Genomic DNA, 25,493 nt, shown 5'->3' with positions numbered 1-25,493 from the left:
AAGTAAGTCATACACATCTGGGATGAAATATATTGCACAACTAATGACTAATTCTTTTCATGTTGACAGTCCTGCTGTCTCCCATAGTGCATCTCTATTAGTCTAAATAAGATCATGTAATCCAATCACAGCAAGACATTACATTTAAAAATCATAAATACAGTTTGAGCATGTCACAGAAGTGATCATGGGGATCAACATCAGTGTAAGTGGGTCAGATCATGCTAGTAACGGGGCTGCAGTGGGTAGACGACTGCCAGATTCACATACCGATGTCTTTAAATGTCAATTAGTTGCTTTTCAAATAAAGCGGATGTGAGTCAAACTGAATGTGAGAGGGGCCTTGTCAACTCTGCAGAGGAGTTTGACCTACATTAACACCTGATATTTACCTGAAGTTCATTTAACTCTCTTTGAAAACAGCTTAGTAAGACACAGACATATTAAATGTATTAACTGAACAGATTCTTTAGTTAAGCAATATGGTGACTGCATCAAACTGTTGCTGAGTTGTCAACTAAGATTAACAGTTGGCTGCTATAGGTGGTACTTTTTAAGCAATCATTGGCATATTGTGATAGCTAGCTAAATAATGTTTTGATCAAATTTCAGGGTGTAAACTGAATTTAAAATTCTGAACACCTAATAGAAATGCAAACGTGAAAATGCACGTTCTGAATAAATGCATTTCTGCGATCTCGGTGACAGTATGAGTATGGCTTGTAGTGGTTGCAGTGTTGTGGTGTTTTGTTTGTGTGCAGGTGCAAACTGATTACATAATTTACTCATTCAGATCACTGGAGCTTTCCTATCTGGATAAGACACTTTAAAATAAAGTGATGGCAATGTTCAGAATAGCAAACTAGCTACTGCTTATACTATTTTTGCAGTATTCAAAATGTATACTTCATGCACTGTGCAGCATGAATGTTTTCTGTATGCATGGAACACCCCGATGACTTACAACATTCAGCAAAATTTACAGTACAGAGCCATAGCCGAGTGCTCTCATGAGATTCATATTTACTGCTTCCAATTGGGTAGGGCTCCAAATAAACAGTTTAAAAATGTTGCATGTGAATCTTATGAGACTTTTTGCTGGATAATGGTTACTATAGTGGTGTAGGATATAATCTGATAACAGATTAGTTACAGTAATCAAATTACTTTTAAGTAAAACAAGTAGTGTAACTACTTCTTGTAATCAGTAACTTGTGAAACAGTAAATGCAAGTGTCTCAAACTCCTATGTCAGGACTCTGATTGTCTGCAATGACTGCTGAGAAAATGTCCCTCACCACTTCATCTCCACAATTCACAAAAAAAAACACAATTAATCATGGCGCCTGACCTGTATATAAATTCCATATACAAAAGTACATATTTTCTTACCATCGGAGCAATAAAAGAGTGTTTTTATGCACCGGGTCAGTAGGGGGCAGTCAGCGTGCCTCAACAAACCTCACAAGCGCAGCAGCCACAGAATAAGACACGTTCTTGACAACTGGACAAAGCACAACAGAATGCATGGATCTTGCGATTTTCAAAGTTTCAGCTTCTTTTAACTTGACAAAGTCTAAAAAACACTGCGTGTATGACGTTCAAATCAATGAGATGCTTCAAAGCGACTGTTGGATGCATATGTACATAAATCGACAAGTAATAATAGCATTGACAGAACGTACAAAAACAGATTGTGAGAATAGGAAAAATTGACAAACTCAATTGCAATGTGAATTGCTGTGGACTATAAAGCCTATAATGATATGAGAATAAAACCAAAAATATATTGACTTCTAAAGCCAATTTTTGTTTTGTCATATCAATGCTTTTCTCAACTGACACAAACATTTCTATAATATATCTGAATATATTATATCTACTATATTTATAATTATTTGAAATATCATTCATTATTTATACTAAATTATCTTTATTTGGGTGCCTTTCTCAGCTAATATTGATTTATGCAGTTATTTGCAATTTATTAGGCATGTTGTGTAATTATCTCAACTAAAAATGTAAATCAATTGACAGCCATAATTATTACATAAAATTAGATTGGTGCACATATTTTTATCTCTTTAAAAGTTTAACTTCTAAAGACATGAATTGTAATTTTGCAATATATGTAGTAAATCATGAGCACTCACATGAGATGAAGACTTCAGTCATATCAGTAACCTTATAAAAGCTGTTTTATTCTACATGGAGAGGGTCCGCACATGGGGGCTGCCATGTTAGAATCACATGAGCAGCGGAATACTACTCACTTAATCTCAGTAACCGTACTGATATTTGACACTTTTACTCACTGATTAAAGTAATCATGGCTGACTGTGAATACTACATTTCTACAATGGCATCTGAAACTGAAAACCATTGATTTTAAATGATACTGCATCCAAGCCACTAGGTGTCAGTGTAAGTCCAAGATGACACAAAGACAAAATATACTGAGTGCACCTTTAAAATGCAAAAGTGCTTTTAATGGCGAGCTACTGAATTAACCTGTATACTACTGTTTATCTAAACATTTATCATTTAATAATGTATACTCTTTCACATGTTATATATTATGTTAATTATTAAAATATATAAATAAATAAAATATATTAATATTATTAAAATAGCAACTAGTATTCAGTAGCCTATATATTGCTCAGTAAGCAGTATAAATATACTTCTAGTATAGTATACACTAGTATTCCATTCCAAAAAAGAAAATAAGGTGTGTGTGTATGTGTGTGCTGGGGGGCTGTGGTTGGAAAGTTACATGCAGATGCTCTAAACCACAGCGGACAGGCAGAGAGGTGGCCAAATGGTGTAGAAATGTCGTAGGGCCATGATACTTTGTGTGTGTGTGTGTGTGTGTGTGTGTGTGTGTGTGTGTGTGAGCGTGTATTTATCACTTTGTGGGGACCAAAGGGTAGGGTTAGGTTTAGGGGATAGAATATAAAGTTTGTACAGTATAAAAACCATTATGTCTATGGAAAGTCCCCATAAAACATGGAAACACAACATGTGTGTGTGTGTGTGTGTGTGTGTGTGTGTGTGTGTGTGTGTGTGTGTGTGTGTGTGTGTGTGTGAGAGAGAGAGAGAATGTTCGAATAGCACCTAATTCGGAAGTATCATTTCACAGAATTATTTTTATACTGTATGAACTATAGATTCTATCCCCCAACTAAACTAACAACTAAACAAAATCTAAAACATTTAAGATAAACATCATATGAAGGTAGGGCTTTTTTTGACCGAAACCTGGCTTAAACCGGATGAATATATTAGTTTAAATGAATCTACTCCCCCAGGTTATTGTAATAAACATGAGCCTCATCTGAAGGATCGAGGAGGAGGTGTTGCTACAATTTAAAGTGAAGTTTTAGGTTTCACTCAGAGGACATGATATAAATTTAAGTCTTTTGAACTAATAATGCTTAATGTGACACCATCAGATATATACTGTATATTATTTAAAAACTCTGTCGTCTTTTGCCCTTGCTACAGTATATAGATCATCCAGCCTTATTCTGATTTCCTTGGTGAATTTGCACATTTTTTATCAGATCTTGTAATTACTGTGGATAGAGCTTTAATTGGGTAGGATTTCAACATTCACATAGACAATGAAAATTACACATTGGGATTAGCATTTAGCGATATTCTCAACTCTCTTGGATTCAGACAAAATGTGACAAGACCAACGCATCACCACAATCATACGCTAGATTTAATTCTGTCATATGGAGTTGATGTTGATACTATAGAAATTCCACAGAGCGATGACATCTCAGATCATTACCTCGTCTCTTGTATGCTGCGATCAGCTAATGTTATTCAATCTACACCACGCTATCATTCAGGTAGATCTATTCTTTCGACCACTAAAGATAGCTTCACAAATAAACTTCAAGATCTATCTCATACACTCAATAAGCCCCAAAGTCTAGAAGAACTTGATGAAATAACAGAAAATATAAATACAGTCTTCTCTAGCACTCTTGATAGTGTTGCCCTTCGATTAAAGAAAATGGGTTTCTAAATACAATTATTATTGAATTACTTATTTTTAAACACAATTCACAATCCTATTTTATCAAACTACACAATGATGACTCATGTGAAGACACTACATGTCTTCAGAAATGATATGATAAATGGGGGTGAGAAACAGATCAATATTTAAATCCTTTTTTTTTTTTACCATAAATCTCCACTTTTACTTTTACATTGTTTCACATTTTGAAGTGAAAGTGGAGATTTATGGTAAAAGAAAAAGGCTTAAACCTTCTATTAACCCACACCTATAATATCACTTCTGAAGATATGGATTAAACCACTGGAGACTTATGAATTACTTTTATGTTTTCTTTATACGAGGTCTGGTCACCATTCACTTGCATTGTAAGGACCAACAGCGCTGAGATTTTCTTCTAAAAATCTTTGTTTTTGTTCTTCAGAAGAAAGTAAGTCATACACATCTGCGATGTCATGAGGCTGAGTTAATGATGAGAGAATTAAATTTTTTTGGGTAAACTATCCCTTTAAGAGAGGCGAATCTATTTTAAACTGACCAGGCTCTTTTTACACGGTCAAACCGGATCTTATACTTCCCTGTCGGTAAAACACTCAGACAGATACAAATAAGAATAATAACAGTACTAGTTACACAAACACCCAACACCATGAAAAACATCCACTGAATCAACATAAAAGAAGTTATGGCTATGCCATCATCACACACTTCAAAAGGTAATCAAAGAAACCATGTGATGGAGTGGTGGTGGCATAGTGGGCTAAAGCACATAACTGGTAATCAGAAGGTCGCTGGTTCGATCCCCACTGCCAGCACCACTGTGTCCTTGAGCAAGGCACTTATCTCCAGGTTGCTCCGGGGGGATTGTCCCTGTAATAAGTGCACTTTGGATAAAAGCGTCTGCCAAATGCATAAATGTAAATGTTAATAAATGATGGATGGCTGGGAAACAGCTAGCTGCAAAACTAAGACTGCTTTTGAATAGTTGATGCATTTGTCACAAACATTTTTTGTCAGTGGCACAAATAATAACTTGAAGATTCAGTATGTTCAGCTCAATCCAGCAAATAAGTCTAAATCTAAGGCTAATTTCTTGACAAATGTGCTAACACTCTTGAGTTTAAGCTACGTCAGATAACGTTGCCAATCAATTGATATCAGTGGAGATGGTGAGTTGCAAGGACATAAATACAAGGGTTTATGAACATGACACCCCACAATGTGACCAAAATTTGCAAAAGATTGTTGAAAGGTTGAAGACTACTAAATGACAAGGTCGGCTGATTGGTAGAAATGGGTATAAATAGCTACGTACAGTTGAAGTCAGAAGTTTACATATAACTTTACATTTAAACTTAATCGTAGAAAACATTCCATGTCTTAGGTCAGTTAGGATCACAACTTTATTTTAAGAATGTGAAGGATCCGAATAATAGTAGAGAGAATGATTTATTTCAGCTTTTATTTCCTTCATTACATTCCTAGTGGGTCAGAAGTTCACATACACTTTGTTAATATTTGGTAGCATAGCCTTTAAATTGTTTAACTTGTGTCAAACGTTTTGTGTAGCCTTCCACAAGCTTCTCACAATAAGTTTTGGAATTTCCTCCAGACAAAACTGGTTTAACTGATTCAGGTTTGTAGGTCCCCTTGCTCACACATACTTCAGGGCTTTGTGATGGCCACTCCAATACCTTGACTTTGTTGTCCTTAAGCCATTTTGCCACAACTTTGGAGGTATGCTTGGGATCATTGTCCATTTGGAAGGCCCATTTGAGATGACCTTTAACTTCCTGGCTGATGTCTGAGATGTTGCTTCAATATAATCCACATAATTCCCCTTCCTCATGATTCCGTCTATTTTGTGAAGTGCACCAGTCCCACATTTTTGTCCCCATGTGCACTTGCAAACTGTAGTCTAGCTGTTTTATGGCAGTTTTGGAGAAGTGGCTTCTACCTTGCTGAGCAGCCTTTCAGGTTATGTCAAAATAAGAAATTTACTGTGGATATAGATGCTTGTCTTCCTGTTTCCTCCAGCATTTTCACAAGGTCCTTTGCTGTTGTTCTGGAATTGATTTGCACTTTTTGCTCCAAACTACGTTCATCTCTAGGAGACAGAATGTGTCTCCTTCCTGAGAGGTATGATGGCTGCGTGGTCCCGTGGTGTTTAAACTTGCATACTATTGTTTGAACAGATGAATGTTGTACCTTCAGGCATTTGGAAATTACTCCTTAGCATGAATTTTTTTTCAGAGGTCTTGGCTGATTTCTTTTGATTTTCCCATGATGTCAAGCAAAGACACACTGAGTTTGAAGGTAGGCCTTAAAATACATCCACAGGTACACCTCCATTTGACTCCAATTAGCCAATTAGCATATCAGAAGCTAATTGCCTAAAGACTTGACATCATTTTCTGGAATTTTCCAAGCTGCTTAAAGGCACTTAGTGCTTGTAAACTTCTGACCCATTTGAATTGTGATATAGTCAATTAAACGTGAAACAATATGTGTGTAAACAATTGTTGGAAAAATGACTTGTGTCATGCATAAAGTATATGTCCTAAATGACTTGCTAAAATGATATTTTGCTAATATGAAATATGTTAAAAATGAGGTTTTAATGACAACCTAAGTGTATGAAAACTTCAGCTTTTATGAAGACTTCAGCTGTATATATGGGTGTGTATCCTTTTCTTTGTTACTTTATTTTGTCTTTCTTCCACATACACAGACTCGCTCAGAGAGATGTGAAATAGTCCTATCAACTGAGTCACAGTGGTTTTTATGTACCGATAGTACATATGCACTTGACCTTTTGGCTGTGGAAACAGACTTTGTTAAAATCACTTTCAGTAATGTGTTCATTAGAGTGGGTGTTTGATTGCCAGCAACAATCCACAGGAATAATTCCCCCAAAAATGGAAATTCTGTCATCATTAACTCAACCTCACATGTCTTTCAAACCTGTATGATTTTCTTTCTTTGAGGTACATAAAGAGGTTTTGCAGAATCTTAGAGCTGCTCTTTTCCATACAATGAATGTGAATGGGAACGGAGGCGGTAAAGCTCCAAAAATGACAACAACAAAAAATAAATCAACTTAAAGGTATAATAATAGTAGTCAACACAAATCATGCACTATTTTACAAGTCTTCTGAAGTCATATGATAGCTTTGTGTGAGGAACAGACTGAAAAGTACTGTTAAATACCTTTTTGGTGGTAAATGTATGGACCAATATATCGGTTTTATCAATTAGTTCGTGCCAATAGTTGATTTTTTGGAACTATCGGTTATCGGCAAAAATCTCTTTCCTGGTCCTCTGTGGCTGGCACTTTTTTGATTAGTTAATCAAGTAATTTAAATTGAAGCAATGGTTTGCAAAGAAAAATGCAGCTATATGGAAACATGCCTATCAGCATATTCACTGTGTCTCCAACTTCACATCTTGTGAATAATAATACACTTTTTTTTCTGTCTTAAACCTAGTCTGGTTAAATATATATAGTTAAGTCTTCATCTGTTGAATACATAGGCTATAAATAGCTTAATTTAGTAAATAGTTCAATATCTGTAGAGCATTTTAATAGAGCCAAACCTCCGTCATTTCAAAATAAGAGTCCCTCGTGCATTTCGGACTTTTCTAAAAGTCCCACATTATGCACCAAATCTGAATTTGGTTTTATTTTTTATTATTATTGGGATTTTGTTTGAACAATAAACTGAGTCTGGGATTTAACTCATTTGTGCTCCATGTCTGTGCCCGTTATAGTATAGTCAATTTTTTAAATTTTTCAAATCGAATTTAAAAACTATTGGCTGATTAATTAGTTATCTGCCTTTTCCGTCAACTAAGTTATCTGTATCGGCAAAATACACTATTGGTCGCCATCTAATAGAAAGTCAAGTTTTGGGTTAACTATCCTTATATAAGTTTTAACCACTTAGACCAAACCTTATCAACAGTTGACAACAAATAATTTATCTCAAAATAACACATCTGTGGCTACATCATGTTTAGAACTAAACCTCAAAAAGCAAAGGGTGTTGACATTCCACCGTACCTTGTTTTCAATTATTTCTGCTGCGAGAAGCTTTGCCTCTTGAAAGCTAAGGCGCCCCTCAGATATCTGTCTATGCTCTTTGAGTAGTCCAATCTGAAAAAAGACATGGATGGGCCCCGACGGTGTGGACTCTGACCCCATAGAAAGATGAGAGAAAGATCCTGTGAGAAAGAAAAGAACTCAGATCAAACTCAATTCCTTTAGCAGTTCACAAATTAACCACTGCTTACCTGACTGGCTGGTTTACTAATTTCTTAAAATGGTAATGGGTATTATAGTGTTATAACATCAATTTTTCCTTTAATGATTATAAATATACAGAGTTCAGAAAGACTTTCAGAGCTTCAGTACAGTTGTAGGAAGGACCCCATAGATGAGGCTCCTTCAAGGGTAAGGCAAAAACAGAAACTAGCATAAACCTGCCTTTGTTCAACATTAAGATTAAAGCTTATTATGGTTTAAAAAGAGAAACTTACCAGAAACGCTGGAGACATGACTGCTGACATCAACACTTTTCAGACTGTGGTTTGTGTTGGCAGCCATTTTTCTCATGTTAATTTGAACTAGCACATTTTTCAGAACTGTTTTAGACACTTCTCTTGCTGATTTCCTTGTGTGAGAGGCTCAGCAGCTGAGACAGGAAGTTGACATGCTCAAACTTTTGTGTTTCTGTGTGACATGAGTGGAATGCTGAGCTGCCCATCAACCAGATATAACACATCTATACTAGCATTATCTGATGACTGTTAAAACTTTTGATAATTCATATATAAAAGATCAACGCAAAGATCTGGAGATCTTTTCTTCTACAAATTATATAGAAAAGATATAGGGCATTTCAATGGTTTCTGAGTGGCTTTTATCACATGCAGCTGTACAGGTGTTTGTAGTACGATGCTATGCAGTTGTTAGGGTGTTTTGGCTTGTTGCCAGTGGGTTGCTATGCGATTGTTAATGTGTTCTGGTTGGCTTTATTACAGGTTATTAGGTGCTGTGGGTGGTTGCCAGTAGGACTGTCAACAGGGATGAGAAACAAAATTTTTCACTTAAAGCTGCACTCAGTAACTTTTTCTTTGTGTCATCTTGGACTTACACTGACACCTAGGGCTTGGATGCAGCATTTTAAATCAATAGTTTTCATTTTCAGATGCCATTGTAGAAACTGCAAAAATACAATTTATGTCTCTAGGAATAAAACTTTTAATGAGGAAAAAAGTAAGTACATTTTTTAATGAGGAAAAATGTACTTACTGAACCTTTAAATATTACTAAATTAAACATTTATTTGAATTTTGAAGACATTATTTCAGTTAGGTGGGAAAAACTACAAAACAAAAGTGATCACCAGATTTTCTAAGATCACCAGGTCTACTAAGTCCATAAGAGGACACAACGAATGCAAAACCAAACAGCACCATGTTATGTGGTTTATTTCAAAGAACAAAAGTGCATTCCATTTTAAACAAAAGTGCATCAAATTATAGAATCAATAGATTTTCTGTTGATAGATTGTTTTTGCACAGTATACCAGTTCCAACCCAGATAGCAGACCAACACTGAATCAACATTGAATCAAAGAATGGCCTTATACTCCTCATTAAATGTATACTCTGATAAACTCAGGGGTTTCTACCACGAGTAATGCCCCCAAGCCGTTCAGGGGCATAATGGAGCTGTTTTTGCACCGTCACAGCAAAGTCAAACTCTGAGGCCTCCTATTTATAAGCTTTCACCTGTTGTTGTAAGGCATCAAACAGGAAGTTAGAACTGCACAATGTTCTAAAACTTTTGACCGGTAGTAGCGTATAATTGACAGTGGTATAATTGAGGTGGGTCCTAAATATTTGGAAATGTGACTAATTATGTGTTACAAATGTACCACAAAATTATGTGCAACTTGAAATGTTATCAAGGCAAGGCAAGTTTATTTATATATCACATTTCATACACAATGGTAATTCAAAGTGCTTTACGTAGAAGAGATTAAAATAAGAATTACAAAAAAATAAGAATAATTGAAACAGTTTAGAATATAAAATAAAATAAAATACAGTACAAACAGTCGGACACAGTGGCATCAAATGTTTATGTTGAATTTAAAACCTGCTGAATTTGAATTTAAGACTATTTAATTACTTTTAATATTGAAATTTTCCTTTTAAGCACCTGCAGACACACTGGAGGACTGAATGGAAAAGATGAAAAGATAAAAATAGTTTGTGAGAAAAAATAAAGGTGGATAATTACCTAGAATTAAATTGGTAAAATAAGAATTTTTCTCAAGTGCCACCTCTTAGACCAACAAGAGGACATTGTACTGTAAATGGTGTGTTGTTTAGTAAAAATGGGAGGCAAAATCCACTTTTTAGCTGCAGGAAACTGTAGGAGAAAAGAAAAAAAGGGGGATCATTAAAATAAATACATATTCACCACCTGAACACAATGATTTTCTTTGGAAACACCCACACCAAAAAGGAAAACAATAATAATAATACTAAAGTAAATAATAAATAAGGACCTACGCCATAGCCTGACGTGCACCTCTCCAAAAATGTAACCAAATGTAACTACGCGTCGCGTCTACGCGGACTGCGACAGCTGTGAGTAACTAGAGACCCCCCAGGATGAAAAAATATATATCTAGCGATCTATGCACCGCTTCCCCAAGCACCAAGGTAGACAAACGTCTTCTTCTGTTGCTGCTCTTTGCCAACTAGCGGCGACGCAGACTCCAACAAATTGAACGCAGAACTGTAAATATATTCTATATTCTATATAAACTATTCACTCTGTTTGACTGAAACCTGGCTTAAACAGGAAGAATATACTAGTTTATATGAATCTACTCCCCCAGGTTATTGTTATAAACATAAGCCTCGTCTGAAGGGTCAAGGAGGAGGTGTTGCTACAATTTATAGTGATGTTTTTGGTGTTACTCAGAGGACAGGATATAAATGTAAGTCTTTTGAACTAATAATGCTTAATGTGACACTGTCAAATATAAATAAAAAATCTCTGTCGTCTTTTACCCTTGCTACAGTGTATAGATCACCCGGGCCTTATTCTGATTTCCTTAGTGAAGGAATTTTTTATCAGATCTTGTAGTTACTGTAGATAGAGCTTTAATTGTTGGTGACTTCAACATTCACATAGATAATGAAAATGATACGTTGGGATTAGCATTTATCGATATTCTCAACTCTCTTGGAGTCAGACAAAATGTAACAGGACCAACTCATCGCCATAATCATACGCTAGATTTAATTCTTTCATATGGAGTTGATGTTGATAATGTCGAAATTCTGTAGCAGAGCGATGACATCTCGGATCATTACCTCGTCTCTTGTATGCTGCAATCAACTAATGTTACTCAATTTACACCACGCTATCATTCAGGTAGAACTATTCTTTCGACCACTAAAGATAGCTTCACTAATAATCTTCCATATCGATCTCATACACTCAATAAACCCCAAAGCCCAGAAGAACTTGATGAAGTAACAAACAATTTAAATGCAGTCTTCTCTAGCACTCTTGATATTGTCGCCCCACTTCGATTAAAGAAATAAGCCCTGCACCATGGTACAATGATCACACTCATGCTCTCAAGAGAGCAGCTCGTAAAATGGAGCGCATGTGGAAAAATACTAAATTAGTAGTATTTCATGGTGCATGGAAGGATAGTGTCTGTAGATACAAAAACGCACTCAAAGCTGCCAGGTCAGCATATTTTAATAAACTCATAGAAAATAACCACAACAATCCTAGATGTTTATTCTGTATTGTGGCTAAATTGGTTAGGAAAAAAGCCTCAACAGAACCAGATATTACGTCGCAGCACAAGAGTACCCGGTGTGGTTGTTTTCTTGCAATATCATTGTAATGAAAAGTTGTATGCATTTAATATTCCATGTTCCTTAAAAACAATGTTTTTTTTTTATCATCCCATTGAAATACATCCACAATATGGGTAAAAAAACGACACATCACAAGCAGTTGATCAGATAACTCGGAGTTCCTTTTATTGAAGAGTTTAAAATTAGCTAATGTAAAACGTGGATGTTCTGGAACTATCGACATGCACATTTAGACCACAGTATGATTAAGCAACCTTTTTAATTATGCAGTTTCTATACATCATCATAATCATCATCGCTTTCATACATCACGGCTTGGGAATCATCATCGTTCTGGCACTGGCCGCTGCACTGACACATGTCAGTACAAGCTAAGTCCTTAGCTCTGCAGGAGCACCTCCCAGAAGAGCAGTCAGATTTACACTTGCATTGAACCAACTCAAGGATGGCCTTTGGGGCTGGGAGGACGTCTGTGATCACTGGTTTGAGCATGCCATCCGAGTGTTTGAAGTATCCGTTTTGCAGAGGATCCAGTGGTGGATCCTGCAGAGCAATGGCTGCCTGTGCCCATACTCTTGTTTGGACATGGACTCTCAAGATGTGCTGCTTCAGAGTTCCAAGTGTTGGAGGGAGCTTGTCACTTTCTGCCCTATGTTTGCAGAAGAGATGCCATTGCAGTTGAGGGATTGCCTTGATGTTGATCCGCTTGGGTGAGTAAGCTGCACATATAAAGGATTCCAGGGCTGACAGCATTCCTTCTGTCACATCTGCTTCATCCAAAAGCATCTGCAGAGCTTTGACAATATCTTCATCTGCTTTAAGGTAGACCTGCAGCCAGGTTGTCTTGCCTATGCAGGAGAACCTTCCTGTGTTGTCAGCCCCAGTGAATGCATGGAAGGCTGGCAAAGCCTTTGCTCTTTCTTTACCTAGAGCTCGCCACAGTGGTTCAATCTGCACAACACCAGAGGCCATGGAAATGGATGTGTTCTTCAACATGAGATCATAGTTTGCTGTGACTAGCACTAAAACATCTGTATCTGGTGAGAAAAACACCAACTGTGCATCATGTGGGTTTCACAGCCTGGTGGATCAGCAATGTGTCTGCTTCTTCGTGGTTGTTTTCTTCAAAGACAAGGTCTTTGTTGCTCCTAGTGAGCCCAGAAGCAGATGTGATGATCAGCTTGGAGGATCTCTTGTTGTACTCCAGAGTTTTGGCAGCAAGATATTCAGTCAGATCACTCTTAGTCTTGTCATGGGAGAGGAACCTGCTCATTGGGATGTGTTTGATGCTGGTGTCATCTCTGACTTGGTACTGAATAGAAGCTTTTCCTTGTCTTCGTTTATCTCTAGTTGCACTCTTGAGAGAATCTGCCCTATATGTGTCAAACACAAGGATGATTTCATCATAATCTCGTGTTAGTAGCATCAGTCTGTCATTGAAGCAGCCACTCAAATCATTGACTGTCAATACAGTCGCTGGTTTTTTGCTCAGCTTCTGCACAAGCACTATACCGTCCACCAGTGCTATCTTACGACTTGGCTGATCAGTAGATGTGAGGTCTGTGAGTCCTGTATGCATTACATCTTGGTGAGTAGAACTTCCAACTTGAGGCGGCTGATGGTCTTCATGGGGCATGTCTTCTTTTGTCAGCTTCTCAAGTAGATGGATTAACTTGGACTTGTCATGGCATGGCAGAATTGTTCCATCAGGAGCGAACAGTGCCCTTGGTGTCAGAGTGAATTCATAGTTTCCTATGGCCTCTTTCTGGTTGATGTCTCGATTTGACCTAGCAAGTACCATCAGCCTTGCAAACAGGTCCTTGGTCTCCTTCAGATCCACAGTATTGTCTCTGAGTTTCACTGTAATCTTCTTGTTCCCAGACAGGAACATCTTGTTGTTCTCTTTCTTCACAGGGGCCCAGAGGCTGACATCTCCATTGATACGGCTCTGACACATAGTCTTCATACAACTTCTGGCCAGTGACATCAGCATTCAAGATCTGTTGTACATACTCATCTGGGATGTAGGCTTGCGTGATCACATTGTGCAGGTTGTCACCTTCACTGGTAAAGGGGTTTCCATGGCTGAGTATGGCTGCCTTGATCTTGTCGATTGTATCATGTGCCCTCTTGACTGCACTTGGCCCAAGCTCATGATGCTCTGTGATTCTGTCAGCTTCCGTGTCAAACTGACTCTTGAACTCTTTTGACAGACGAGAAAGTTCTGGTGTGACCATGAAAAATCTCTGTCTGGCATTGGCATTGTTGGAGATGCCAATGATCCCAGAGCTAATCTTCATTAGCTTGTTCAGGTGTTCGCATGCATGGTCTGCCCCAACAGACACAAAGGGAATGACACTCTTGGTGACTGATATATTGCCTGCTCGTAGTTCCTCCCATGTCTGAGGGTGATTGGTCCTCAAGTCATGCATGTCTCGCGATGTATCTTGGCCAGAGTCGCTTGTACTTGATCCGGTCCATGGCAAAGAACAACTTGCTCAGTGCTTCTCCAGCTTGTAGATGGAGTTCCAGGTCAGCATTCGAGTTGCCGCTATAAAGGACAGGATTGTTTCCACACGATGCAAGTAATTCATCATGGCCTTGAACATTGCATTCTGGGATTTCTGTTCCTTCCATTTCTGGAATGCTGTGATGACCTCAGCAGTAGTCAATGCTTCCAGGAGGGTGCTGTTTGCTTGCTTCATGGATTCAGCCTTCATGTCTTTCCCTTCAGAGCAGGCAGCTTCTTCTCCCTCTGTAGCCTTCAGGCACACATCTTTCAGTTGTGAGTTGTCCTTGAAGAACTCTTCCAGAGCCATTTCAGAGAGTGCTACATATGAGTAGATATGGGCATGGAGAGCTCAGCTTATAGTGTGTGCATTTCAGGATTTGCCTTGTCGTGGCAGGACCATACACATCAGCTTCCACCCAGGCATCATCTATGCCAGAGTTCTCCATGGAGGCACCAAGAGCTCTGAGGGCTGCCATGACAACATGCAACTCACCCAGTCAGGGAACAACCATTTGTTTCAAGTCAGGTCTGGCATCTAGGAGCTTCACCACTTTCTCATAGAGGGCCATGTCAAAGGTAATGACCGTGGGGTGATCTTCCCCAACTGCCAACTTCCTCAGCTGATTTTCTTGCATGATCACAGTCAGCAGAGTTGACCACTCGTGTGCCACCTCTGGGAGTAGTGGCAATGCTCCAACCTGTGTCAAGGGAAGGCTTTCAGACAGTAGTGAGTTGTATCCTGCCCAGCCTGGAATGTTGCTGGAAGTTTCTTCTGCTTTCATTCTTGATAAAGCAGATGCAAAAACCCATCCTAGCTGTGTCAGCTGATAGGATTCTGAGATCCCATGGTTGATGGCAAACTGTTCTGACCTCTTGGTAAGCTGTGGTTTTGGCTTGTCACAGTGAAGCATCTCTACATGGTATGGAGTGACTGATAGACTCTATGCATCACCTATGATCAGAGGTTCTGCAACAGGTTCTTTAGAAGGATCAACCTTCTGGTACACTGCAGTGATCGTTCGTGAGTGGTTCCTTTTCCATCGGGAGTGTCCTCTGCAAAGTCTGTGTTATCTACTGCAAAAACACGAAGGTCCCTTCTTCAGGAATGGTGGTACATAGAGGCCTTGGTGTGCTTTGATGTTTTCTACAACAGCATTGGCCAAAGCAGTTTCCATTAGAAGGGCACGGCCATGTGAAACAGAGTAGCCATGAGCATTGAGAAGATTCATCAGCTTCTTGTTGTGTGTGTTATGGTGGACAGTCAGTGCTAGTCCCAGAACCTGTGGGTTCTCTCTTGCTTGGGGTGACCTGAATGATGCGGATTCACTGCTCGGTATGTACTTTACCTGTGCACAGGATTTGAACCCATACATGATATTCTGGCTCACCGTCAATGTTGCTTGGTCAACAACTCTGGTTCTCTTTTCAGTTTGCAGCTTTTCAGCAGGCCCAACCATTATCCAATATATTAAGGTGTGTAGTTCAGCTGAAACATCTGGATTGTCTTCATGCTGTTCTCCTCCTCCTTGCCAGCTGTCATTGTGGTAGTAACCATGTCCTCTTCACATGCATCTGGGGAGTAGAGGACTGCTGGCTTCTTTCTATTTGGACGAACAGACACCAGGTGGGCAAATCAGTGAGGATTCTTTCTTTCAGCCATTTTGTGCTAAATGCAGGTACATGAGTTTCCAAGATTCTGAACCAATCAAATTGAGATAAGTGTCATCCATATGAAGATACGCTTGGTTTTGTGTTTCCACATCAATAAGGTTGATCAGCTCAAGAAGACTCGACCTTTGTAGAAAGGGTTCTTTGGCAGTTTTGCTAGTGGTAGTTTCTCGAAGAGCGTGGAACACATTTTCTCTCCAGCAAGAGTTGTGGTATTTCACATCGATTGCATGTGCATCACCAGGTGATATGCAGGTGTTCAGCCTTGTCTTCAGTGCAGTATTATGGGACTTTTCCACAGCATCTTTGAGATCTTTACCAGCATTCTCAGTCCTGATCTGGTACAGTGGCTGGCCATTGTCCTTTTGGCAGAAGAAGCACTCTTCCTTATCCAGTGGATTTGTATGGGATCATGTGAATGGCAATGAAGAACCAGATGTTGAGGGGTTTGGCTCATCCATTTCTGTGCTTCTTCTTTTTTGTCCATGCTTTTTGGAAGTGTAGTGTCCTGTAGCTAAAGCATGTGCATTGCGGTCTCTTGCACGTTGTATTTCAACCTTATTAGTTGCACTTGAGTGACAGGAGCGATGCCAGACTGCCTTCTCTGTGCACATTGTTTCTGGTGTGCAGTTCTGCAGTCGCCTTTGTAATTGGACATAGTCCCCATTGTTCAAACTGGCCCTCTCTTGAACTACCTGAAGAATGAGCCCATAGGACTCTAATCTAGGGTGTTGGACCAGGACTCCTTTCTTTTTATCATCAGACTGGCAGAAAATGCACTGCTTCCAGTTAATGAACTCCTCAGCTTGACATACCGCTTCTTTACCGTGTGACTTGTCACTCATGCTTGGACATAGAATATTATCAAGCTAGCTAGTGTTGATATCTAACTACAAAGGGTAATTTGATGATATATGATAACACATGCTCTCAAAATAATAATTATGAATGTAGGCTACATACAGTAGCCTAATGTTAGCTAGCTAGTTAGCTAGTGTTAGCTAACTATAAAGTAGGCTAATTTGTAGGGGAAAATACTCTTTCAAACAATCGTCATTTATGACACTGACACGTACTATACAGTAATGTTAGCGACCTGTTAGCAGCAGTCATAAATGTATATGTTGTTGAAATATAACATTCTGAGGAAAAAATTAAGAAAAAAGGCTACCTACTATACATGTACCAGATGCTCTGTAAAACAATGTTCTTGAGGGATGACACAGCTGATATAATATGTTGTGTGTTCCACAACAACTATCCCTGTATATCAGAAGTCTGAGGAGCAAAAGTCATATATGACACACACTATACAGTAATATTATCTAGCTTAGTTAGCTGTAGTCATATGTGTATAACTATGTTGTTGAAATGTATAACATTTTCTGAGGTAAAATGAAGATAATAGTTACTATACATGTGTTAGATGCTCTGTAAAACAATGCTATTAAGGGATGACACTTCTGATATAGCAAGTCTGAGGAAGAGCCATTGGCTTGAAAAATCACTGCAAATAATATCTTTCAACAGGAACTTTGCTACTTTGTGTGTGGATCACTCTCAGCACGCATTCTAGTAGGTTTGCAATGTGCATGTCTTTGTAATCATTCCCACAATAAATATTAAATGTTTTAATGAGTGATATAAAAAAATCTTTATTTTTTGAACAGCTGGAATATGAAATGATAACTTTTCATTACAAAGATACTGCAAGAAAACAACCACACGGGGTCATTTTTTTTTTTACCTACTTATGCATCTATGGGTTAATATGGTAACATCTTGTAGCTTTTTAACTAGCACCATTGGTTTCCTTGACCCTTACAGTGTGGGTTTATCAGTTAAAATCAACATTCCAGTTTATTCAGAAGTTGAGATATTAAAATTTTAAATTTTATGGCGGCCATTTTTTAAACTTCAATATGGCTTTCATATAGACATCTGAGCAAATGCAAACATTGATTTTCTGACTCCTTATACAATAACCTTTCCAAAAATGTATAGTTTAGCAAATCCCCAAAAAATTCCCACAAAGGTTAAAATCAGAATATAATGAACCTGACTATTTTAATAAAAGAGAAGGTAAGGACATTATCGAAACTCACTATTATTAGACTATTATTGTTTTCATTTTGGATGAAAAATAATGCTCAGACTGAAGGAAGACTATAGATCTGCTTTCTTTTAATGCTTAAACACTATAAAGTCTCTTGGTAGATTTCATGAATGACTCAAAATGATTCAATGTCTCACTCACAGCACTTAAGACACTCATTTGTCGCCACCTAGTGACATTTTCAGAAGGGATCACTGAACTAATCAGTTAATAAAATTTAACAAATTTGTGAAACAGAAGCAAGCCTCACCAAAATACTATGTAATTTGTTCTGGCATTGCAAACTTTAAAATATACATTTAGTCAATGTTGAGAATAACCCAAAAGGCATTTTGACCAAACTTAAGATATTTAATATATACTATTAAACTGGTCAAAAATGACCCGAATATAACAGGAGGGTTAAGCTGTTTTTCCAGCAGTGCCTCTAAACCAAAGTATGAGTAAAGGTTATAGTGATGCTTTAGCAAACACCAGTAAGAAGTATACATTTGGACTTTGTTGAACTTGCCAAGCAACCCAGAGTCAGACAGGTTGAAACAGATTCAAGCTCAAAGCCTGATCTAAACAAAATACACTTTGCATAGCGGGCAACCTTTAAAGTCACAGGTGATTTAAAGCCCTCCAAATTCAGTTCAGCTCTGCAAGATAATTAGAAAATAATAAAATAGAACTTATTTTGATATTAAAGTTTTATTTGTCATATATCAAAGAGATGAGGAAATAATTATACAGTGGCAAGAAAAAGTATGTGAACCCTTTGAAATTACCTGTATTTATATATACATTTGTCTCTTCAGCCACAAGTTAAAATAATGAACACATTCTATTCTTAGTTAATCTGTTTGAACTAATAACACACAAATTATTGTATTGTTGTTTTCAATATTGAATTAATCATTCAAATATTCACAGTGTAGGTTGGAAAATGTATGTGAACCCCAAGGCTAATGACGTCAACAAAAGCTATAGTCAGTGGTTGGAAATCCTGGCATACTATTAATGAAACGAGATCGGAAGTGTGGATTAAAGCAACTTTGACTTAAAAAGTAAACTCAAATATTTTAGTGTGCTATTCACAAGAAGCATCTGCTGATGTGGACCATGCATCACATAAAAAGAGATCTAATAAGACCTACAATAAAGAATTGTTGCTTTGCATAAAGCTGGAAAAGTTATTTTGAAAAGCTTAGATATTCATCTGTCCAGAGTTAGACAAATTGTCTATAAATGGAGACAATTTAGTACTGTGGCTAATCTCCCTAGAAGTGGCTGTCCAGCCAAGATGACTCAATGGGCACACCGTGGGGAAAAAAATAAATGTAAAGTGACAGCTAAAGACTTCAGGAAGGAATCACTAGAACTGGTTAACATCTCTGTTCATGAGTCTACTATACAAAAAACACAAAACCGGCATGGTGTCCATGGCAGGACACCGCGAAGAAACTGGTGATTCCCAACATAAACATTGCTTGACAAAGACCAACTTGACAATCCACAACAATACTTGGAAAAAGTTTTGTGGACTGATGAAACTAACGTTGAATTGTTTGGGAAGAACACACAGCACAACGCATGGTGTAAAAAGGGCACTGCATACAAACATGAAAACATCCCGAATATGAAGTACGGCAGAGGGATCATCATGATTTGAGGCTACTTTGCTGCTTCGGGGCCTGGATCACTTGCCGTAATTGAGAGAAAAATTAATTCCCAAGTTTACCAAAATATACTTTAGGATAATGTCAGGGTGGCTGTGCGCAAGCTGACCCTCGGTGGAAGTTGAGTGAAGCAGCAGGACAATGACCCAAAACAAAGAAGTAAATCCCCTACAGAATGGCTTCAAAAGCCATTTTCTTCAAAAAGAAAATCCACCTTTTGGAGTGCCCCAGTCAGAGCCCAATAGAGATGCTGTGTAATGACCTCAAGATAGCCTTTCACACCAGACATCCTAAGAATATGGCTGAGCTGAAGCAGTTCTGTAAGGAAGAATTGTCCAAAATTCCTTCTGAATATTGTGCAGATCACAGCACAGTGAATGTTTAATGGGATGTGTTCAATGAATACATGAAAGATTATAACTGTTTGTGTGTTGTTAGCTTAAACACATTGTGTTTGTCTATACTTGTGACTTTGATGAGATCACATTTTATGACCAATTAATGCAGAAAACCAGCTAATTCCAAAGGGTTCACTTACATTTCTTGCCACTGTATGTGTGGCAAAAAAAGGTGTGGCCATAACTAAAAAAATTGGACGAGGTACAGGAGGTGAGAAATGAGGACCCAGGTCACTAAAGACCTAAGGGTATGCATTAAAGGGTTAAAGCCAATAGATTTGCCAGTTGCTCTAATGGTGTAATGAAGACACAGACTGAGAAATTTATTTGGTTTGAAAAGCAGAATTCATTTATTTCGAAACTTTAATTAAAGCGTACATGAGGTTGGCCCCTTCACAAGTGAAATCCATCTTGGAAGAAGTACGACAGACTGAAACCTAGAGTACTAGCATGGCTACATTCTACAGGGCTGGTAGAAGTGACCCTTTACAACTGATCTGAGTGAAGCGCAATGGGTATTTTACTATAATGCTAAGAAAAGGGGTGCTGTTTCAAGATCAGTGCACAAGAGCAACTCTGGTACCTGCAACACAATCTTACAAGCGAGACAAACATTTATAAACATTATGTGGCAAGAGAGAAATCACACATAGTAGGCTTTAATGACAGACAGGACAAAGCCAAAAGTGGGTTCACATTCATTTTTAGTGTAAACACATCATTTATCAGAATTGTTTGAAACTACACAAGTGGGAGTTCACACACGTGAATTTTTGTGGTTACGACTCACAATTGTGAGAAAACAATATCTTACATTCAGTAGTGATATTTGTATTTCTCTCTCTAACAATGCCTTGTTGTGACTGCTATTTCAACATTCATTCTCCTGATATTTTACTTTTGATTACATAATTTTTTCTAATTTCACTCAAGAACATTCTAGATCCTTCATTTATGTTTAGCAAAACATTAAACAGCATTAAAAAATTCAGTATCTCTTTGCGGTACATTCTGTTTGGATGAATCTCACCCCCCAAAATCAAAAGAAATAAACTATATTTTGCATAAAGAAAATGTTGCCTTTATCTAGGACATTAGGCTTCTGACAACTGAATCTTTGAGAGTTTTAAGATCAGACAATTTAATTACAATTATCCTAAAAATAGGCTTTTTGCAATTTATAGGGTAAAATATGACCCTGAAATTACTTTGTGAGATTCACCAATTTGTATGGCTGGAAGCAAAAGATAATGACATTCACGAGTACAGAAAGAAATGATTGAACACAGAAACATTCAAATAAACCCAATATCAAATACATATATAAATCATCGTGAAAATAAGAGAAAGATCTCAATAAGGAACATTTTGATTAGATGTATAAGCATGTAGTAGACTAAAACATTTGTTATTACTGATCGCTATGAGCTCTACACAAAATTTGCACATTTCACGGATATTTAAGAGTGAATTTACATGAAACTGATTAAATATTAAAACAACAACTGGAAGATCTGGCTTTTTGAGACAAAGTTTTAATACGATGTTCATGACATCCTGGTGGTTGCGTGCACATTTAAAAAACATGCTACATTTTAAATTGATGAAATATTCCAGTGCTATATTTTTATAGCGTTTTTTTCCACCAATGAAGCATCAATTTTTTACCCCTCATCAGGACTTTGTGTTGGTTCACTTCCAGTAAAGCGAATTCAGACGTATAAGATGAACGCACATTTGCCAAAGATCTGCATGAAGCTGAACGTTGATTCAAGAGTCACAGAATCACAACTCTCAATAAATAGCGCTCTGCCTTAAAACAGAATTTAGATCATAAAGCAAAATCCTTCAATTTACCGTTCAGATCATTTCTAGTCACTCCAAAGTGTAAACAAAATCCTTGTGCACTAATTTTGCAAACAAAAGACTTTTAAATAATTTAAACCAGTATATACATACAACACAGAAGGTGTTCTTCAAGCTTCTAAAAATCCAGACGTACATTTCATTTTTTTTGTAACTCAAGTGTGTTTACTATAAACATTGTCGCACCATTCCGACTCTGTGAGGTCTTTTTGTGGAAGCAGTTAGCATTCATGGTGTCTATGCATCTACTTTATGCAATGTTTTGAACTTTTCATTTTCTAAATGGCAAACCTAGAGAAAATGTATGCTTTGTACAGACAGTATATAACTTGATCGAAGTATGCAGAGCCACTCTTGCCATTATGATGCAATTTCACCACTAGATAACTCTAGAGCAGATCATCTGTATATGGTTTGGCAGACGTCATCATGCTGTTTTAGCGTTTATCTTTTTAATTAGCATTTTTACTGTGACCTTTAATGAGTGTCGCTAATGTAAAGCAAACAGGCCTAGTTCAGACTACACAGGCAATGTACAACGAAAGACATGTTTTTAATTTGAATATCTTTTTCTAATGAGAATGATGAATAAGGATAATTTAATTGTATTTTATTTCAAGTAGATAGCAAACAGCCTCTCTGTTTGGCACTGCCATGTCCAGAAGTCATTTTCTAACTGACCAGAGAGCTGCGTCTGGTCAGGTCCACGTTACTGGAGCTCAGTCCTCTGGATTCTGACAAACCGCTGTTAGATTCCTGATAACACAAGAGAAAAAGCTTAAAAGTTATAACATATATAACATAATGAATGTAAAGACCTATACACACCAAGATAAAATATCCACTGTGAACAATTCTTTTGAAATGAAACGATACATTCTTATAGACCCATTCACAAAATTAGATTGCTGATAAAACTATTATTGTCAATATAATATATAATTCTGTATCATTTTCACTCATCAGGGTTTCTGTAGCTCAATTGTAATCAATTACTCGTAAATTGAACGCGTTAATTCAGTGCGATTAATTATATAAAAATGCGTTAAAAACATTTACGCAATGATTCATGTCCCTGGACCATAATAAGGAATATTCCTTCCATATAAGCAATTCAAGCATGGGCACTACCTGTTTTCTCCAGGGGGCAGTAAGCAAAACTCCAGCTGTAAATGCAACGCACAGCTCAAACAGACAGAGAACAAACCACACTTACCGAGAGCAGACAACACAAGATGAGAACACGTTCTTGCGTTCAAACACAGCTTGATGGATCACATATCCAAATGCAGGGTTTTTCTAAGTTTCAAGCTTTGTTTAACTCGACACAGTGACCTAAAAAAGGTGGGCTTCTGACGCAACGCAAACGAGACGCTCCAAAAGAGTCCGTCTTACGCAGGTGTGCATTGACGTGACCTTAGACAAGCCCTTATAATAAATCTAAATAAACGAATTGACGAATTCAATTGCAAAATGGGTTGCTGTGAACTGTAGGTCAATGATAGGCTTATGTTTAATAATAAGGAAATAAACAATATCAAAGCTACTTTTTGTATCATCTTTTTTTAATGGTTCACTTGTGTGCCTAAATAATGTAATGCATTTAAATTTTCTGTATTATTTAAATATATAGATTTTATTTATAACTATTTATAATAGATAGATAGATAGATAGATAGATAGATAGATAGATAGATAGATAGATAGATAGATAGATAGATAGATAGATAGATAGATAGATAGATAGATAGATAGATAGATAGATAGAATTATTGTTATCTGAAGGGCTTTCTCAGCAAATATTTATGTATGGCATACCATGTAATTAATAAAAAAAATGTAATCGATTGACAGCCCCAATTTAAATGTTTCATGCACACACACACACACACACACACACACACATACTGGTCTGATCAGCTTAAGAGTTTCTTGTACCACGCCGTATTGTCGTTCCACCATAAAAAAACATCTTCGTCAAAATGAACAGAATAACAATAGAAAATTATTCCATAAGATTCCAGCAAGAAGTAATTAATGGGGTTCAAGTGGCAAAGGGCCTTTAAGTGCATGTGCTACAAGATTTTAAGAATTATTCTGATGGGCCGTAAGCACCTAATATACAGATAAAGCAATATCATTTTATAATATAATCTCTGGTAAATAACCATAGAGATATATTGTTTCTAACATGTTTCTAACTTTGGAATCACGTTTCATTTGTATACCAAGTTTGATTCCAATCGGATCCTTTGTTTAGGAGTTATTGGCTTTGGGGTAAACTGAGCCGCACCCATATGTTTATATTTCCCTATTATAGTAATTCCAATATATATTAAAATATTGATCTATGGAGTCCAGAGAATTGTACTACAGGAGTTAAAAACTTAGGACTAGTTCACAAAAATACATCTTTTTTTAAATAATCTCAAATATTTAACAAACAATTTCATTGAACCCTATGGTTCTAGAGGCTACGCTGTTCAGAATGAGATCCATCATATCATATGAATAAAATCTCTCTGTGTGATACTTTGCAGAATACACAACCATTAACACATGTAAAATGTGAGAGCACAAACATTCTCGCCACCTATTGACTTTTCGTATAGGAGTTATTGGCTTTTGCGTGATCAAGGCCATACCCATATGTTTCAATTAACCTGTGATAGCCATGCCAAATTAAAATGTATATATATGTTTTTACGATTATTGACCTAGGCTGTCCAAATATTCTTCCTGTACAGGTGACGTTAAAACATAGGACTAGTTTGCAAAAGTAGGTTTTTTAAATAATCTCAAATAGTTAACAAGCTATTTGATTGACACCAATGGTCCTTGAGGTAAAATTGTTCAGAAAGTGGAGATCTATGATATGATATATCTAAGGTGTGTTTGTGTGACATACCACGCATTATATTCAGCAATTTATACCCATGTAAAATGCGTTGGCGCCTCCCTATGGCAATTTATTTTTCTTCAAATTTTGCACAGACCTCTAGGGCCAAGAGTCAAATATGCAAGTATTGCCACACTTGAGTTTGCTTTCAAAAGCACAGACGGCATCATATCTGATGTGGACTCAATTGTAACTGCGAGATTTGGTGAGAGATTCCGGGGGAAGCACACTGTAATTTAGCATTGCCCACGGCAGGCAAATGCTCAAAGGAAAATTTGATTGTGATATTCCAGTAGCGTTTTTAATAGTCAACTAGCTCGTGCAGAACGAGTACTCAATTAGTTGATTACTCGTGCACATCCCTAGTTACAAATCGTCTTGACTTTTCCATTTATTCTTAGTGTAATTATGCCTTAAG

At 37.3% G+C, this 25,493-nt stretch overlaps 2 protein-coding genes across 3 annotated transcripts in view; both read right to left on the bottom strand.

The window, feature by feature from the left end:
- Positions 1-8,703, bottom strand: part of prkd4 (protein kinase D4) — a 28,675-nt gene extending 19,972 nt beyond the window's left edge. For both annotated transcript variants that reach the window (XM_052147255.1, XM_052147263.1), the window contains exons 1-2: positions 8,575-8,703; positions 8,099-8,259 (exon numbers count right to left, since the gene is read on the bottom strand). In XM_052147255.1, the coding sequence (XP_052003215.1) occupies positions 8,099-8,259; positions 8,575-8,650 (237 nt within the window). In that variant the 5' untranslated portion in view covers positions 8,651-8,703. The remainder of the gene's footprint in view (positions 1-8,098; positions 8,260-8,574) is intronic.
- An 11,939-nt stretch (positions 8,704-20,642) lies between these two features.
- The window catches only part of LOC127655585 (kinesin light chain 2-like), a 34,607-nt gene continuing 29,756 nt past the window's right edge, over positions 20,643-25,493 (bottom strand). Inside the window, exon 15 of the mRNA XM_052143482.1 lies at positions 20,643-22,932. Coding sequence (XP_051999442.1) covers positions 22,849-22,932 — 84 coding nt within the window. The 3' untranslated portion in view covers positions 20,643-22,848. The remainder of the gene's footprint in view (positions 22,933-25,493) is intronic.

This window comes from Xyrauchen texanus, chromosome 2 (assembly GCF_025860055.1).
Source record: "Xyrauchen texanus isolate HMW12.3.18 chromosome 2, RBS_HiC_50CHRs, whole genome shotgun sequence".
NCBI lineage: Eukaryota > Metazoa > Chordata > Actinopteri > Cypriniformes > Catostomidae > Xyrauchen > Xyrauchen texanus.
The sequence above is the reverse complement of the archived record's forward strand: the minus strand, read 5'-3'. Positions and strand labels throughout refer to the sequence as shown.